Source organism: Myodes glareolus, chromosome 3 (genome assembly GCF_982192425.1).
Source record: "Myodes glareolus chromosome 3, mMyoGla1.1, whole genome shotgun sequence".
In the NCBI taxonomy this organism is placed as follows: domain Eukaryota; kingdom Metazoa; phylum Chordata; class Mammalia; order Rodentia; family Cricetidae; genus Myodes; species Myodes glareolus.
Window position 1 is genome coordinate 4039438 of NC_142028.1, and position 18262 is coordinate 4057699.

Consider the following 18262-nt stretch of genomic DNA (forward strand, 5'->3'; position numbering starts at 1 on the left):
TCCCTCGTTGCCCCCACGTGCCCATTCTTAGACAGCACGTCTGAAGAGAACTTCAAGTTTAATGCTCACTCTCGTTCTGTGTTCCTTATCAGGGCTCGCTGATTTTTAAGTTTTGCTGGTTTTGTGCTGTCGTTCCTCTCTTCCTCCCTCTATATAAAAATATTGTTTGTTTTCTGAAACAGTTAGAGAGGGCTGCATAATTCATGCTCCTTCGCACATCAATAATTCAGTTCTGTATTTCCTAGCATGGAGAGAATTATTCATGGTTTTGGTTTCATCTCTTTTCGTCCTGAGCACTGTCATTCTATCACATAATATATAAATTTCAGTATGATTTGGGGTTTATATTAAGATATATAATATAAAATGTTTTTAATATATTTGAGTGCAACTTATAAATGTTATATAAATATATACTGTATAATGCATACTACAAATACTTCTTAGAGGCATAGTATATTAAAATGCCTTGAAAATAAAAATAATATATTATATTCAAATAGATAATATATTTTAAATGTATAAATTTAATATCATTATCAGTATATAATGTACATATATATGTAACATACTTGACCTATAAGGTTATGATTTTTATCTTATTCTTAGTTATAAGTAGTAACATAATTAGGATCATGATAAATAAAAATACAATGTAATACAAATGTAATAAGATCGTAATTCAGATTGATATGCTATAATTTAAAGTCTATATATATGTTTGATAATATATTTACATCCTCCTTCTTATAGATTGCATCTCACCTGGAATTTGTCTGATTGATTGTTCTCATGCATGTGATTAGGTCTATATCCTTGGCTAGAACAGGCCTGCATGGCATCTTTGTCTTATCTTTGAAGATAATTTTCATTTTTATTTCCTTGTGGACGTGGTGTTCTGTGTTAATACAGCCTCGTAGTATCTTCATCCTTTTATTCTTTTGAAAGTTAAGTTGGCGAGGAAATGTTTTGAAGTCATGTAGTTACCTTGCACTCAGATAGCTTACATATCCTAGAGTTAACATCTGTTGTTCCCTTGTTTATGTTCGTTTTAATGGTGCTGAGGATTGAACCCAGGGCCTTGGGCTTGCTGGACAAACGCTTTACTACGGAGTTACCCGCCCAGCTCGATGGACATTTCTGGCTTCTTTCTCTTTGCTCTTCTAGAAGCCAGCGGCTATTTTCCAGCCTGACTGCTCTAGCCACACACGCAGCCTGGCTTTTTAGTGGGGCAGAGTCTCCCTCGTTCATTTATTGGTGGTGTGTGTTTATACACTGGTGACCCTCTTCACCCGCCTGTCATCCGTGTGGACTGTGGGTTTCTGTGTTTTCAATGGTTCATAATATATGATGCTCCTTGTTTGGATCAAGTTTTCTCAGGTTTGTTCGGTGGGAGCCCCCTTTCTTTGGATTTTTTTTCTTTTTGACTAACATTTTTTGAGTGCTTTTATATTCTGACATGAGACAACGATCCTTGAGCCTCAGCCCTAGGATCAGACACTTTTCCAGAGAGCCAGTGTTTGTCTGAGGTGGGGCAGTGCATTGTGGGGTATTGACAGACCTATGAAACCACACAGACATGCGTCTGTGCACACGCACACTCACACACAAACATATATTCTCTAGCAATCAGGAGTCCCCCTCGTTAAAAGCATTTCTCTGGTTTTGGTTTCCCTCCACTATGTAAGTTCTCTGTGACACATCACTGCCCCACTCTCTGTGATGAGCACAGACATGAGCCTGTCACTCACGTGTGCTGATAGGGTTCACTGAGGCTCGCACCCAGGGCATTGTACAGTCTAGCCAAGCACTCTACCCCTGAGCTATGCCCACCACCCTCAAAGTGTGTTTTAATAAGTCAATAGGTGAACAAACTTTGATACTGAGCATTGATCCTCTGTGAAAGAGAACCAGGGAAGCAGGTTAAGTATGGAAATTCAGTCCCTTTATTTCCCTTTTTTCTTTCTGTATTGTACCACGAAGCATACATTGTCATCAGAGGTGATCAGGGGTTTAGTCCATAGGTTGCCACCTGTAAATAATATGGTTTCTGCTGTGCTATTCCCATGTTCATAATCACATGCATTTCCACAAGATACCGTGACAATAATATCCAAGTTTTACATTTTTCGTTGTGTTACACTTTTTAGGTGGCTGGCATCGTGGGCAGAGCTGACGTGTTAGCATGTCTGCTGTTCCTGCTGGCTTTTCTTTCCTACCATAGGTGAGTGGGGTTCAGCAAACCCTTCTGTGATTTGGTCCCATACTGCCACATATACATTAAAGCCCTGCTTGACCGGAGAGAGACTGTGGACTATAACATGCTTGGTGGGTGTCAGGGAGAGAAACCCTCTTTTTACCGAATGCAGACCTGTTATCTTCCAATCCTACTTTTGAAGCATTTAATATCCCCTGTGTGTGTGTATGTGTGCGTGTGTGTGTGTGCATACATGCATGTAGTCCTTATACATGCACGCACATGTTCACATGTACATGTTTTCCTCAATTGTTCTCCACATTATCTTTTGAGGCAGGGTCTCTCACAAAACCTGATGGGAATCTGCCTGTCCCCACTGCCCAGTGCTGTGAATACAACAGACTTCTGTCTACATCTTGTTTGTTTAATGTATGCTAAGGATCGAACTCAGAGGTCTGTTTGTGCAGCAGGCACTTTTCCCACGGAGCCATCTCCCACCCCTCGCATCAGCTTTAGGAGACTGCCGCCCCCACGCTGGGAGACCGCCGCACCCACGCCGAGAATCCAGGCTCTGGATCCTTTTGCTTGTTGATCCTGGCCGAGAGTGAAACTTTAGCTGTGAACAGAAATAGCTGGAGAGTTTACAGTGCTCCGTTCAGTTTGCCTTTGCTTTGTTTAATTGATCCTCATTTTGTTCCTGCTTGGCCTCTTTCTGTTATTCTTACAGCAGCCACTCACAAATCACACAACAAGGTTGACCAGGAAGTATTGTTTCTTAGCTGTAGTTTTAGACTTTAGAATCCTTTGGTCAACATACAGGGAACCTCTTTCTATTGCATTGCGCCTTTATCCCCAAAGCGAAGTCATTTTTAACTGACTTGTGACATCCACATTCAGCAAAGAATGAGTTAGGAAAATGTGAGTTGGGACAGAGCACTCGAGACGTCTCCCTAAAAATGCCAGGTCAACTATACAAACTGACCTCATAGAGCAATGCTGGCTGGGAATTTGTAAACTTGACCTTTGGATCAATTTGATGACCTGTAACTTACGAAGCCCAGTGATTCACTTTTAAGAATACTGTTCTAAACCAGTGGCATTGAATTAGCAACAATTTCCCTTCTTCCTCTTGCATAAGAGTTACTTTTGCATACCTGTGGTCCAGATATCAGAGAGAACAGCCTAAAGGCAGAATTATTTATTTTGGCTCAAAGTTTTAGTCATGGTTGGTTGGCCCCTTGTATCCAAACAGAATGTAAGAGCTTGCAGAAGTGAATACTTAAACCCCATGGCAGACAGGAGATAGAGCAAGGCAATAACAGGTCCAGAGCGGAGTATAGTCACCCCAAGGACACGGTCTCAGTAAGGCATTCTCATCTTGCTTCCTCTGCATATGGCTAGTGACTGCATCTCTGCCTTGCCTTTTCCCAGAATTCTCCTAGTCTGGTCACCCCGCCTATATTTCCTGCCTGGCTACTGGTCAATCAGAGTTTTATTAACCCAATATGAGTGACAAATGTTTACAATGTTCAAGAGCGTTATCCCACAGCACTTAGCTACCATACTAATTCTCCCATTTCCGTGCTTTTGTACTCTGTTTGCTAACTGCACATTCGTGGTTTGTACCAGGGAATTTGACTTCTCGGTCAATGCATACTTGTTAGGAGTGTGTGTTATTTGCTTGAAACATATTCACTTAAACATCTTACTATCTACTAAATATATCCGTGTGTGTGTGTGTGTGTGTGTGTGTGTGTGTGTGTGTCCGTGCACATTTGTGTGTGTTCCTAAGGAGGCCCAAAGAAGGCATAGGATCTCCTGGAACTGCAATTACTGGGGTTCTGAGCTGATGGATGTGGGTTCTGGGACCTAAACTCCCTTTAACAGAGCAGGAGCTCTTAGTCATTGAGCCATCTCTCCGGCCCCACCATCTTAACAGTTCTGGATAATTGCATGGTGAATCCGCTCCCTGCCTTGTTTTGCACTAGATGCATGGCTGGCAGGTACTGTCCCATGGTATTCCATGTGTTGGTAAGGAAATGCCCGACTTTCTTTGCAGAAGTCTGGATCAGGGCTGTGCAGAGCAGAGCTTCCCCCCGACGGCTTCTCCCTTCTTCCTGCTGCTCAGTTTGTTCCTGGGGACCTGTGCCATGCTGGTGAAGGAGACCGGCGTGACTGTGTTTGGCGTGTGCTTGGTTTACGACCTCTTCTCCCCGTCCCACAAGCAGGATAAGTTGTAAGTCATTTCCAGCCTTCGCTGCCATCTTGGCTCCTTTTCTTGTTGCGGTGAACCTGACTATCGTAGCTTGAAGGAGGAAGGGGGTTTCTGGCTTGTGGTTTCTAAGACAGTCAGTCACATCTGGAATGGGAAGAAGCTGTATGAACTGCCAGTCTGCCCTCCTGGTTTGCTTTGGTTGTGTCCTGTTGGGGGAACCCTGATTCACAAAGAAAATCATATTATGATCTGGTAAGTGTTAGCAGCTTGTTTTGAATCCCCAAGTTCTGACGGCTGTTACCCGTGAGCAAGCTCCCTGAAAGTGGACCCTGTCTGCTTGCTCGAGTTGTGTGACCTAAGGAGCTTTAGGAGGTTGGTGGGAGCCAGTCTCTGCTCTTCCGTGTAATGTTTCAGTTAACGGGAAGGCTTGTTGAGTACCCACTTTCCTCCTCAACTGTAAAATCCATTTGTTTTGTGTGTGGATAGTGATGCTAAGTGTGACTGGGGGTATCAGAAGTTCAAGCCTGTAGAAGTTCCCTCTCTAATCAAACCCATAGTTCCTTACCATTTCACATGTAGTCATGAAGAAAACAGATGACAAATGTTGATGAGGCTGTGGAGACGAGAGAGTACTTACCCACCGCTGGTGGGAATGCAGACCAACCCAGCCACTGGAAAACAGTATGATGGTTACGCCTAACAGCGAAGCAAAACAAACAAACTAACTAGCTAACTAACTAACATAAGCGAAGATAGAACTATTATATAACCCCACTATAGCATTTCTGGATATTTACCAGAGAAATTCCAAGTCAACATACCACAGAGACACGCATATGGATCTTTACTGTAGCACCGGTTACAACAGCTGGGTGTGGAATTGGTCTGGATGCCTATCACCAACAGAGGACTCTGTAAAGTTAATGTAGAATTTATAGACGATGGAATTCAGCCATAGGGAAGAAAGAAATCATATCATTTGTAGGAAAATGGGCGTATCTGGAGGTCATCATACATGGTGAATTAAGTCAGAAAGACAATTATGTATTTTCCTCTCATTTGTGGGTTCTATAGCTGTATGTATGTATGTATGTGTGTGTGTGTGTGTGTATATATATATATATATATATATATATATATGTAGTATGCATGCATGTAAGATTCACTTGGGACTGTCTCGGGAATGAAGGGGAGTAAATTGAGAGGGAAGTGAGGGTCAGAGGGTATGGGGGCGTGTGTTAAAAAGCATCGTATACTTACATGCAAATATTCTCACAAAACCTAGCAACATGCACAGTGAATATGTGCTGGTAAAAATAAAACTGAAAAGGAAAATTGGATAGTGCAATTTTGCTTTTGAAAGTAGACAGCTGCAAATAGCAGACACAGGAGACTCGGAGATTTGAAAACACACCCTTTTAGGAATCTCAGCTAGGGGAGCAAGAGGCTGCTTCTTTTGTTACAAGCCTTGCCATTTTGTCTGACTTGATTTTTCCTCAATTCTGTGAACTATTAGGAGCAATGGGGTGATCTGTCAGCACAGCCCACAGCAGCCAGGGAGCGCCCAGCCCTCCTCTCAGCATGCCCACCCGCACCGTGAGAGAGGAAAGCAGCGCGTCCCACACAGAGACGCTTGGGGAGGCTGCCATTCACCACTGCCACCAGAGCCCAAGAGCAGCGGGTTCTCTGTGTCCCCAGGAGCAGTGTGGTCCCTGATGAGGTAGGTACACATTCCTTTCTTGTGTTGTGCATTGCCCGGTGGGTGCTGCAGCCCACAGTGTCTACAGATCTGAAGTTCTGAGTGAGCTCTTTGGGACAGCCTTCTGTCCCCCAAGGTCTTGGCTATGGGTTGGGTACTTCCCTGGTGGTCTGGGAAGTTAGTCTGGAGTGACTGTGGACATCTTGAGAATGGAAGCTTTCTCTGTTTTTGGCAGTTGACTCCAAGTTCTTAATGCAGTCTTCGACTAATAGTTGTTTAAATATTTGTAAGATTAAAAAAAAATAAGTGGGCCGTAAGAGGGCATTGACATCAACAATCAAGCATAAGGAAAGAAGATTTCACTAGAACCAGCAATGACGTAATGAGTAGAAAAGATGTTAAATAGAAGAATATGTTAGGCTTTTGTTTGCATTTTTATTTTAAATTTCGTGTGTGGAGTGCAGGCCCGTATGTGCACAGATGAACTGTACAGAGGGGAGATGAAAGATACCAGAGCAGAAAGCCTGAGATGAAAGCCCACACGGGTGGCATGCTCACATCCTCTGTCTATTAACTGGCTCTCTGAAGAGGGCACCTGATTTATGTCTGCTCATTTCCATGTAAATGTTCCCACCACCGCGGATGCCAGGCTATAGTATGACATCACTGGCTGCAGGATAATCGGTGCCAGCCCCTCTGCATTTTCCGCCAGACAGATGACATAGATACTTAGTATCTCAAGAGCAGCGTCGGTGTCACCGTGAAGTCTAACTAGGAAATGCCCAGAGTTGATACCTAACATTTCTTTTGATACAGTTTGTTTACACTTATCTAACTCTATCTTTAATGATGGCTGACTTAAAAACTGGCTTGCAAGATTCCCAAGCAAATCAGTCAGCTCCATTCCAATCCACAGTTAGCTCCTGAACACCAATAAAGCAGGTTCACTGTGAAGCTGAAACAAACTTGCTATCTGCCGTCCACCTGCTGTTCACTGGGTAGGGGGAAAACCTCCACAACTGACTGTGACTTCCTGTCTATTGCAGCGTCTGGGAGTGTCAATGACTGAAAAACGCTGGGATTCTTAAAGGGTCACAAACCTTGCCCACGTTCAAAGTTAGCCTGTGTTGGAGGCCGGGCTGGAACTGGGCTGGGCCACTTAGACCTGTACTCTGCCATTTGTCAGGCTTTGAGTACAGGATCCTGGTGAGCACTCAGTGCCACAGTAGAGGTCCCCGCCTGGGCCAGCTTGTGGGACCCTGGCTCCTTCATTACTACCCTGGGATTGGAAAGGTTCTTAGTCATCGTTGTGTCCTCATGTGAGAACTGGACGAGAGTTGGGTCACATGCTTCTGCAGATCAGCACCGTGTTCTAGAAGTCGGCCACACTCTGACCTGGTCAGCATGCCTGTGTGAAAGGATCAGTTTCCCTCCTGGGAAAGGAAGCCTGCAACATGTCATGTGTCTGAGTGTAGATTTATTGTTAAAACTGGTTCTGAAAACTGCTTATACTTTTGTCAAATGTGATTGTGGGTGTAAAGTTGGGAGAGACGACGGCATCCTTTTCAGATTTCAGGCTCTGCAGACAGGATGTTAAACCACAGCTCCCTTGCATGTTACCCTAAAAGTAGCATGCCGGATTGGCTATCCAGACCAATGGCATACGTACTGAACATCAACAACACGGAAACTGATTGTCCGACAGCCCATGTTCTTCTGCTACATGGCAGACCCCTGCATCCTTCCTCTTGGTTCTTGTTCTCGCTGGGTTTGACTGCCAACTTGATACAGCCTAGCATCAACCTAAGATGGAAGGTTTAGTTGAAGAATTGCTCTGGTCAGTTTGGCCTGTAGATATGTATGCAGGGAATTGATTGTCTTAATTATTAATTGATGTTAGAAGGACCTAGCCCAGTGTGAGTGGGACCATTCTCTACCTCCTGGTCCTGAGCTGAAAAACGAAGGTGGCACAAGGCTCTGAGTTCCCACATTGTCTGCTTGAATTTCTGGCTCTGACTTGAAGTCAAATAAACCATTGCTTCTCCCAAGCTTCTTTTGATCCAAATGTTTGATCACAGCAGCAAAAGGAGTCCAACATAGTTCCGCACCGCGATGCTGTGTGTGGGTCTCTGAACACCAGGGTGCAGTGTGAGAGGTAAACCTGTCATGTGCAACAGGAAGGGAGATTGTGTGGGAGTTTTCCGTTTTAACTTCTAGGATCTATATCTCAAGCTTTGGTATGAGGCTGACAAAAGTTGAATCAAGAATTGTCATATAAAGTGTTGCTTCCAAAAGTTTCCTAAGTCAGGGGAAAATACAAACCCAAGAGGAAAGCCTACTGCAAGGCGTTGGTTTAGTGGCTTGTCTTTGTATGTGATTGTCTTATGGGTAAAAAGCATGGCGGGAGATGGAGAGCCAAGCGCCCACCCCCTGGAGACAGACCACAGTTGGCTGATAGAACCATTTACTGAAACACTGTATGTGAAATGCATTGTATGAAAAGGAAGGTACGCCTCTGTGCACACACGGGCGAGTGTACGTACCTTCCCTTTCCTGTTAGGAAGCTCAGAGAGTGCTAGAAGAAATGGCAGTCTTTGTTCTTCATGTATAATATACTCAGTCGATTCCACAGACGGACCCCAGTGGCCGCAGCAGGCACTGAACACAATGGTTTCTTGTCTGTATCTTCTGCACATGTCCCTTTTCCTGGCCCCCAGTGGAGTAATTCTTTCATCGTGATGCACCCTGCTTCTCTCGTGCCTGTGAGGAACTATTTTTAGTGCTGAGGATATGGAGTTAGTAATGACAGTGGCCAAAGCAATGAGCATAACTGAGATTACTTATATAAAAATATGTATTTATTTTATTGAATTTCTGTATGGGGGGTGCACACTGCTGAGTTTAGAAATTTGAGGGGTGTTAGTGTACAAGAGTTCCATAGTAGCCCAGAATGGAGACTAGCAAGATTTATTTATCTAGAGATGAACTCGCAGAAAGAGTAGCGATCTGCAGGCCTCTGCAAGCTCTGGGAACTGGAACCGAATCCAGCAGCCAAGAGGCCGGCACGTGCTTTTCATCTGCATTTATAATTCACGAGACCACGCCCAAACTGGGCCCATATCTTAAAGGCTATTGGCTGACGGAGTTCCCACAGCACAGGGCAACCTGTGGGAGTCTGTTCTCTCCTTCCACCATGAGGGTCTTGTGGGTTGAAATCAAGCTATCAGGTGTGGTAACAAGGGTCATGACACCACTGGTCCTGAATTCATTTACTATCAAACAGGTTTAAACCTGTTTATATCTAACACCCTTTCCGGATCTTGGTCCTATAGGTCCCGAGTATCTTCACAACTTGTTGATTTCTCCTTAATGAAATCCTTACCTGGACTTTTCTGGGCCCTGTACTCTGGCACTTGGGCCTCAGGCGAGCTGATAAAGTCCAGTTTGGAGAGGGGAAGTGGGTTATTACTGCAGGCATCTGTCCTCTTATGGAGAAGGGCATGATTTGTTGGGAAGTTTGCATAGATTATGGTGAAGGAAATGCTGAAAGATTTATGTCTATGTACATTTTTGTTGTTTGCGTTAGCTTCTCCTTCTATAGCAAAGGCCAGTGTGAGACTCACAGTGGAGACTAGGCTGTCCTTGAACTTGAGATTCCTCATGAAATGGTTTCAGAGACGTCAGGTTTCTCTGACCGACCTCTCCCCTCCAGATCCGGCCGTGACAGACTAATGAGGCTTTTCCTTTCTTCTGAAAATCAGTGCTTGTAAAATGCTCAACAGATCAAAAGGTACCCCCTTCCTTGCTGGGAATGATCTGTTGTAAAAAGGCATTGGAGTTGAAAGTTGAGTTCTTTGTGATAAGAGCCTGTCCTCAGTCACCAGTTTAAGTAAAGGACTCTTGCTTGGCTCCATGTGCATGGCGGTCTGTAATTTTCTTGAGCGGACTAAGACACTCCTGCCTCAGCCTCTGAATGCTGCGATTAGAGGCATGTACCACCATGCCCACCCAGCAAGAAATTTCCTATAAAATAATATATAAAAAATACAAAACTCTTATTTAAAAATACCCTGATGGTCTCATGGGTGCAAGGCTTCTTTACCATGAACTGTGTGTTTGCGGTCAGTGTGAATTTAAAGTCTTTAGTGACTTCAAAGTAATTTCTCTCAAATATAGAATTTACCAGAAAATTTATTTTCTTCTGTAAATGGAGAAGAAGAACCAAGGTGAGCTATTTCCTCTCCATGAAGGGAGAGTGGGTAGGAATGGCAAGCAGGTCCCATGCATGATGCATCAGGAAGTGCCTGGACACATTTCCCTAGAGCTGGTTGGTGTCCTGTTCCACCTTGGGCTGAGCTCAGTGCAGCACCAGTTAGCTTCAGCAGGCCCTTGGCTGGCTTTATGAGATTCAGCACAGAAAGATTCTCCCACACCCATCACATACTCAGGAGGCAACACTCCTTTAATTTATGGGAGCAGTCGGTGCATTTGGAGGGTCTGGCAGCCCCCGCTTCACTCTGCTGCGCCCCGATTGGCTCCTGCTTTTCTGTGTCCCCGATGAGTGTCAGTCACAGGCTGATCAGTTCCTTCCCTTCTCAACATAGAGCCATCAAGCTGGGCGTCTGGTTCCAAGAGGACGAGACACAGGGACATATGTTGGAGGAGAGCCACCCGGGTGCAGGCATTTCTGGTTGGCACTCAGACCTGTCGCCATCACAACGGGCTCTTGGAAGAGGTCTCAGGTTGTCTGCTTTTCCAGCAGCTCAACAGACACCATCTGGAGCATCCAACGTCTGGCTTCTGTGGTTCGGAGCACGGCAGCTCTGACTTCAAGGCCACCAACCAGCACTCTCTCTCCTGCTGCTGAGCTTGGAGAGAAACCTTGGGGTGTTGCTGCTGTTTGCTCTTTTAGCCAATTCCTTTGTCATCTAGCTGGCTTTCCCCCCTTCTTTTCCTTTTGTAGTGTAGCCCGTGGAATGAATGTAATAAAAAGCAGTTCATTGTAACAATATGAACACTCGGGATGTATAATGTGCCAGGTCATAAGTTATTGTGGTTTCAGACATTTCTTTGGGATTTTAGTGTGTTGCTTCCACAGTTGCCTGGCGTGTGTTTCGATCAGGTAACATGTATTGCATAATACCATCCATGTGGCCGAATCTTAAAGCCACACGCAGCTTGAAAGGAACCAAAATTTCATGAAGCGTGTTGAAGGTTGGTTTGTGGAAATGCAAATGATTTAAGAATTCTCTTATATTGGGGAGTAATTGATGAGATCACGATTTTGTCATGATCAATACCGTGTGTGCCTAACATTCACGTGACAGGTGTTAAGTGCAGCTTGGAGTTGTAATCTTTACCAAAGCCCGCGAGGTAAGTGGTGGTCTCTCAGAGCGGTGTGCCAGGCTCTGAGTGTCTGGTCTCCCAGGCGTGTGCGTAGCTGCAGCTGTCTTCAGATCTGCTTACTCCTGCTACTTGCCCCCTGGAGTAAAGTCAGGAGCAAATGAGTTCATGTGAGTTTAGAGGGATTTCTAGTTGTGGTTCTCACAAGTGTTAAGATCGCATGCGTTGTTTTATGTTGAGACTGGTATGAAGGGAATGTTTGGAGCCCCTTTTCTGTTCATGACCATCATTTTCTTTGCTGTATTTATAAAGAGATGTTGTTTAGTCTTGGTTTGACTTATTTATAGTGTTTGGCAACTTTCTTTTTATGAGCTTACAATATGCTAGGAGGAAATAGGATACGAAAGGCAAGCATTCTCAAAGTAGTGGTGGGAAGTTGGCCATGTTTAACAGGGGAGTAGACAGTCTGTGACTGTGTTTTATTAACTGATGGGAGCTGTCCTCCATAGAGTTTCAAACATTCCTGTTATTCTTAGCTGCTGAGACTGCTGACTTAAAGTAAAATGTAGCCAAAGCTAGCCTTCAACTCCTGATCCTCTTGCCTCAGCTTCCTGAGTGATGGGGTCACAGGCTTAATTAAAAATGCTGATACATTTAGAGTTATGACTTAATAAAATGTTACTTTAACAAACAAATCAGGATGGAAACCCAGTAACAAAGATTTGATATGAGTGTTTTTAAATGGATGACCTAATAACCTCAGGAAAATGTGCTTCATGGTATGGATTTATAAATTTTTCATGTTATTCCTATTGCTCAAACCACAGTCTGTCTTGCCTCTATAAGGTGGGGGTGCATATTGATTCTGAAATCACCCCAAGCTACTGATTCCCCGAAAGACCCAGCACTGCAGATTTGCCTTTAATGATCTAGCCTGTATAACTATTACTAAAGTGTTTAAAGGAATGTAAGTATTGATTTTTAGGGGATAAAGGCAATTAATATAGCATAATTGAAAAAATTAAAACAGTCAGCCAGAGCTCTGTAGAAGAGAGGACTAATTGTGTGTTTTGTGTTAGAGATCAGCATGCCCTGGATATGTTATAGTAAATAACTGGTATTTTGGTTCTTAAGTGGTGTGGATTGAGTTGTCACTGACAGTTAAATCTTATAATAGATTTTTTCATTCTTTGTATTTGGTTCCAAGTGAGTTCTCTTTGTGATGTAATATAGCTTCGGAGAGGAATGAGTATCTACCATATGCAATGATGAGAGACTTTGCTCTTGCTTGGACAGAGTCAGGAGAGGCTCGGGTTTCCCCAGTCAGCTGTCTGCTCCGTTCTCTGCAGCTGTGAAGGACAGGTACTGAAGTGTGGCTACACGGGTGGCTCGGAACAGAATGTTTTGAATGCGAGCACTCCTTATTACATTACCCGAATTGTTTATGAAAGTCAAGAACAATGTGGACCATGATGAGTGCTTGGATTTTGTTTTGTTTTGCCTTTTGTTCTTGGAAGAATTCACTACTTCCAGATCTTCCTGGAGCTGCAGATAAAGAAAGCAGAAGTTGTCCGTACTTTCCTGCTGGCTTCCGTGTGCAGTGTGTCTCTGGGGCCAGTTGCTGACCTCTGGATCTTGGTCCGATCTTCCTTCGCTCCCTCTCTCCTTCCCTTCCCTACTTTCCCTCCCTCCCTCTTTTTCTCTTCCTCACTTTCCCCTCCTCCCCTCCTCTCCTCTTCCCTTTCTTCCCTCCAACTCATCCATCCATCCCTTCATTCATTTTGGACACAGAATCTCACTGTGTAGACCAGATCGGCTTCAAACTCAGTCTTTTTGCCAGACACCTGAGCAAAAGTGTTGTCGTTACAAGTGTGAGACACCACACCTGGTTTCGTGCCAGTTTTTCATTTCCTTAGTTATTTGTGTATGAGTGTGCACCCTAGTCCACATGTGGAGGGTGGAGTATATCTTGTAGGAGTTGTCTCTCTCTACCATGTGTGTTCTGTGTTCTACCTTGATTTTTTTTTTTAATCATTGAAAAGATTCCGGGTGGGTGGGGTGGGCTGGGATGTGTGGTTTGGCATTTCCTCTTGGATCTGCTTTCACGGATCTCTCCGGAAGCCCCGGGGTCAGTTTTCCTCTGCTGTTTAATTACCACCCTCGGCTCACTGTGATAGGGAAACTGAAGCTAGAGGCTGCTCTGGAAGTGAGTTCCACAGTGGCTCCCCAGAGCGTTGGAGCAGATGTGAGGATGTCTTTCTGCTATGTTCAATTTATCATTTTCCCCCCTCATTTCCTTTTCTATTCTAGACTCGTGCACTGCCTGAGTCTTTGAAACTTAGGTCAAATGCATTGACGGGAAACGTCAACATTAAAGAGATTAACTTCTGAAGATTAAATACACTGCCTCCAGCCCTCCTAGTTGTCCTTAAAGCGTCAGTCAGATCACTGATATATCGGAATAATGCCCATTTATTATATACTCACAGTATCCAAAGGTCTTAAGGATCGTTTGCAGAAAGGATTCACGTGAATTCTTATATTGAGCCTGGTTTCTGGAGACAGTGACGTTTAGGTCAATGTGTATACTTGCTTACTCTTGTGTTTCTAGACTTCCTGGTGTCTCATTTGATTCCACACTTAAATATATAGTTTCACTCTTTTAGTGCATTTATTCAACTCGCTTTTTATCTTGTGTGCATGTATGTGAGGTGCACACCATGGCACCCACTCATGTGAGGCCAGACTACAGCTTGTGGAAGACTCTTTTCCTCTTCCACCATGTGGGTTTTGGAGATTGAACTCTTGACATCAAGCTTGGCAGCAAGCTCCCTTGCTCGCTGAACAGTCTTGCTAACTCTCCCTTCTTAAAAGACTGATAATTGTTATTTGAATATCACGTTCTGCACTCATTCTAATTCCCTCTCAGTTTAATTTTATATAGAAGATGAGTTGTGATTACTATGTCCTGATTCATTCTCAGTAAAAAAAAAAAAAAAAAAAAAAAAAAAAAAAAAAAAAAGTAGTTGACCCAGACTGGACTAGCTTCCAAAGAGGTAGGAAGTCATGCAGATAAAGGGGTCGTTTCCTTGTGGGTGGGAAACACAAGGGTAGAATCAGTACACCGAAAAGGTCACCTTGGCAACCTGGTAAGTCTGGCTCCAGCTGAGTCTGTTGTGGTGAGGTAGTGAACAGGGAGGCAGTGTGGTCCCTCCAGGCTGAAAGCTCAGCCTGGGCACTCAGGACAGAGGTAGTGGAGCTCCGCTGGAGGAAGTTGGGGTGACACTCAGACACCTTGACCCAATTAGGGCTGAACAGCGTGCTGTGTGGGCTTGTCTGAACTAGATTTCTCTCTCGGAGAACATGAGCGCTAAGTCTTTTAGTTTTCAGATTGTTTGATAGTTCTAGACTTTCTGAAACCATGACTAAATTTTGTATAGTTGTGAAAGCTTAATATTTTCTTCTAAAGTTATGTCATATATATATACATATATAAGTTATATTATATATATATATATAAGTTATATTAAAGCATCTTTTGCTTGTTGAGATAGGGCCTTACTATATAGCTAAGGCTAACCTTAAACTCACTATTTAGCCTAGGTTGGCATCAAGATTAAGTGATTTTCCTTCCCCAAACTATAAAATGTTTTTTTTTTCTTGGAATGTTCATATTTAAGAGAAGTTGACAGGACCCTTGGAAGAAGATTTTTCCCTGGTCCTCAGTAAGAGATGGCAGTGGTAAACAGGGTTTCTCTGTGTAACAGCCCTAGCTGTCCTGGAACTAGCTCTTGCCGACCATGGCTGGCCTTGAACTCACAGAGATCCTCCTGCCTCTGCCTGCCAAATGCTGGGATTAAAGACTGCCCGGGGCCAGTAGTTGGTTTTAAAAATCACCTTGTCACAACCTAGAATCACCTGAGAAGAGAGCCTTCATTGAGGAGTTGCCTAGATCAAATTGGCCTCTCAGCATGTCTGTCGGGGACTGACTTGATTATTAATTGATGTAAAAAAGTCTAGCTCACCCTGGGTGGCACCGTTCCCTAGTCAGGGAGCCCTAAACTATATGAGATAGGAGAAAGGTAGATGCAGTCAGTTAGCAGGCAGTGTGAGTGCATTCATTTCCCACTGCTTTGGACTGTGGATGTAGCTGCTTCTTGTCCCTACCTTGACTTCCTTTCAGTGATGTACTGGGATTGTTAACCCAATGGTCCCTTCCTTTCCCTATGCTACTTTTTGTCAGATTGTTGCTCCCAGCAACAGGAACTATGACAGGACCAGAATGTCTTTTATCTCCACCTTTTCATTGAGTTAAACTCTCATGGCTGTCTTCCAAAGAGCATGGTCACCAGAACCCTACAGGCTGCTAACCCCTTCCTGTTATTCATTCAGCATACTTAGCTCATAATTCCTTGTTTCTGCTTAAAATGCTTATTTCTTCTTATGTCCGTTTTGCCTGGGCAGCTGTATTTTATACTGGGATGGATAATTACTTCCCTAAGTGACAGAGAAGAGAGCGGGTGTCTTTTTTCTGGCTTGATTGATCAGGGGCTCTGTGGTCCAGTATTGACAGGGGCCAATGTCCAATGGCAGCCGCTACCTGCTGGGAGCTTTCTGTGGCCAAACAAAGCTGACTGACTCTTTGTGTTGGAGTCTGGTTTTTAGAACTCAAGGTTGAAGCAGTTTAATGGTCACATAAGGAAAATAGTTTGCTGTCCTGAAGGCCCCATGGATACAATATTTTTCAAAAATCTCTCTGGAATTTTCTTCCTGGCTCACATGGAGTGGTAGCCTGTCACAGCAGGCTCAGTGGTTCATGGAACCCAGAGTCACACAAAAGTGACTCAAAGGAGATTTCTCATTTTCTAGCAGTAAGTGTTGCAATATCTGATTTCTATAGCTTTTCAGGAGAATCACTAGTGTGATTATTGTTGATGGCATGTCACCTGCTCCTTATCTGAAGATGCCCAGTCTATTCCACAGTTGGAGCCAGCAGAGAATGGATCACATTATTTAAAGCCCCAGACTCTACTTTTCAATGTCTTGAGGGTTTGGATTTGTTATCCATTGTCTCCCTGCTATTTTAGGTAAAAAGGAACCAGTAGGCAATGTCTGTTACATGGCTTGACCCTTGCCCCAACTGTCACCAAACCCTTGGGACAAAGGTCTCCTCATCACGGTCCTCAAATGGAAGACAGCCTCATGCCGGGCTTTTCATGTGGTGATGTCACTTATAAAATCTATGCCTAGTTATTCTTACTTTGATGGATCAGCAATCAGATGATTCAAGGTGTTCGCTGCTATTGAGTCTCAGACTTCATCTCTCGTATGACCTCTGGATCCATCAGTGTTATACGTGAACCAAGACAATCCTAGGGCCCAGAGATGATGTAACTTGCACTGCCGTATAGAACTGGAGAGTAGACAATCTTAGATTTGAACCCACACCATTTTTTCACCTGTCCAGGCTTCTTCAGACTGTCGAAGTCAAACCCCAGGTAGTGTTTTTCTGCAAAGATTTATGAACAACTTCTAGAAAGGCCTATCATGGGGAAAGCAGATACTCATTGCAGGTGTTAATCTATGGCCAGTGTTCAGTTGCTTAGGGGCCTAAATGGAGCTCCCCCCCACAAGTGACTGCTCTGTTTTCCTCCAAGATAGGTGAGTAGGTGGGGCTAGTCTATTCAGAGCCCCCGGCTTTGCACTCTGAGCAAGACCCTTCACCAGAAAGTATTGGGTGGGATGCTTCACATTTTAAAAAGCAGGCGGTGCACTGGCCACGCAGGGACAGACACAACCCAACCTGTTCTTCCTTCTGAGCTTTGTGTAGAAAGTCACATTGCCCTGCTGTGGAATCTCAGGAGTGACATTTGTTGTGTTGGTGTGTGGGGCTCAGGACTGTCTTCCCACGGGCATGAAAATATTCCATGTGGGCACAAACCATGCTTTTTATCACCACGTTACGTCATTTGTTTCTAAAGAAGGATGACAAGAATGAAAAAGGCTGCTGTTCTGTCTGTCAGAGAAACTTAAAATATTAAGCGAATGAGAAATAGTATCTTATATTATCATGTTCCTATTTAATCAATTTCTCCAGTCTTTTTCCTTCTTCCTCTAAGGAATAAAACAATAGAGGACAGAAAGGGTCTTCCCCACCACTGAGTTGTTCTTGGTCTCTTTGCAGCTCCTTAGGGGTGGGGTCTGAGCCGGGTTTCTATGCTTGCCTGGACTACCTCCTCCCTGTCAGCAAAGCTTCACTCTGATAATTCTGGTCCTGCAGTGAATCTCCAGTAAGAAATGGATCTGAGGTGTGTGTGACCTGGAAGAACGTATGTCTCCAGGAAGATTAAGCCTTCATCCAGTGCTTCTCTGGTCCTTCAGACTGTGATGGACCTGAGGGACATCTTTCTTTGCATCTTCAATAACCGAGAGAGATCTAATTTCCGGCAACAATGCCGCAAAGCTGACCCTGACTTGCCTTCATCTTTCTTACTTCCAGTCACTTAGGCACCTGCCTAGCAGTGGCTGTAAAGTGTCCTTCTTCCTGCATTCCAGTGTCAAAGCCCCTGGAGCCAGCAGTGATTCTCAGCAGGGCTTGCCCCACCCCATGGGAGTTCTCTTGACACCTGCAGTCAGCTTTCTCCACAGCTACTGCTGTGGTTCCTGTATCTTCACCGGCATTCACTCAACACCAGCTGGATGATGAGGTCATAGTTTTCTCATTAGATATGATATCAAACTTCAAAATAGAGTCCCTCCTAGACTATATGGAACATGTGCCCTCCCAAGTGCACGTGCACACACATGT

The 18262-nt window shown here is 44.1% G+C and overlaps 1 protein-coding gene across 1 annotated transcript in view; it reads left to right on the plus strand.

Annotated features, from left to right (window-relative positions):
* Positions 1-18262, plus strand: part of Tmtc1 (transmembrane O-mannosyltransferase targeting cadherins 1) — a 204997-nt gene that overhangs the window by 24092 nt on the left and 162643 nt on the right. The window contains exons 3-5 of the mRNA XM_087903940.1: positions 2151-2224; positions 4257-4433; positions 5929-6132. Coding sequence (XP_087760066.1) covers positions 2151-2224; positions 4257-4433; positions 5929-6132 — 455 coding nt within the window. The remainder of the gene's footprint in view (positions 1-2150; positions 2225-4256; positions 4434-5928; positions 6133-18262) is intronic.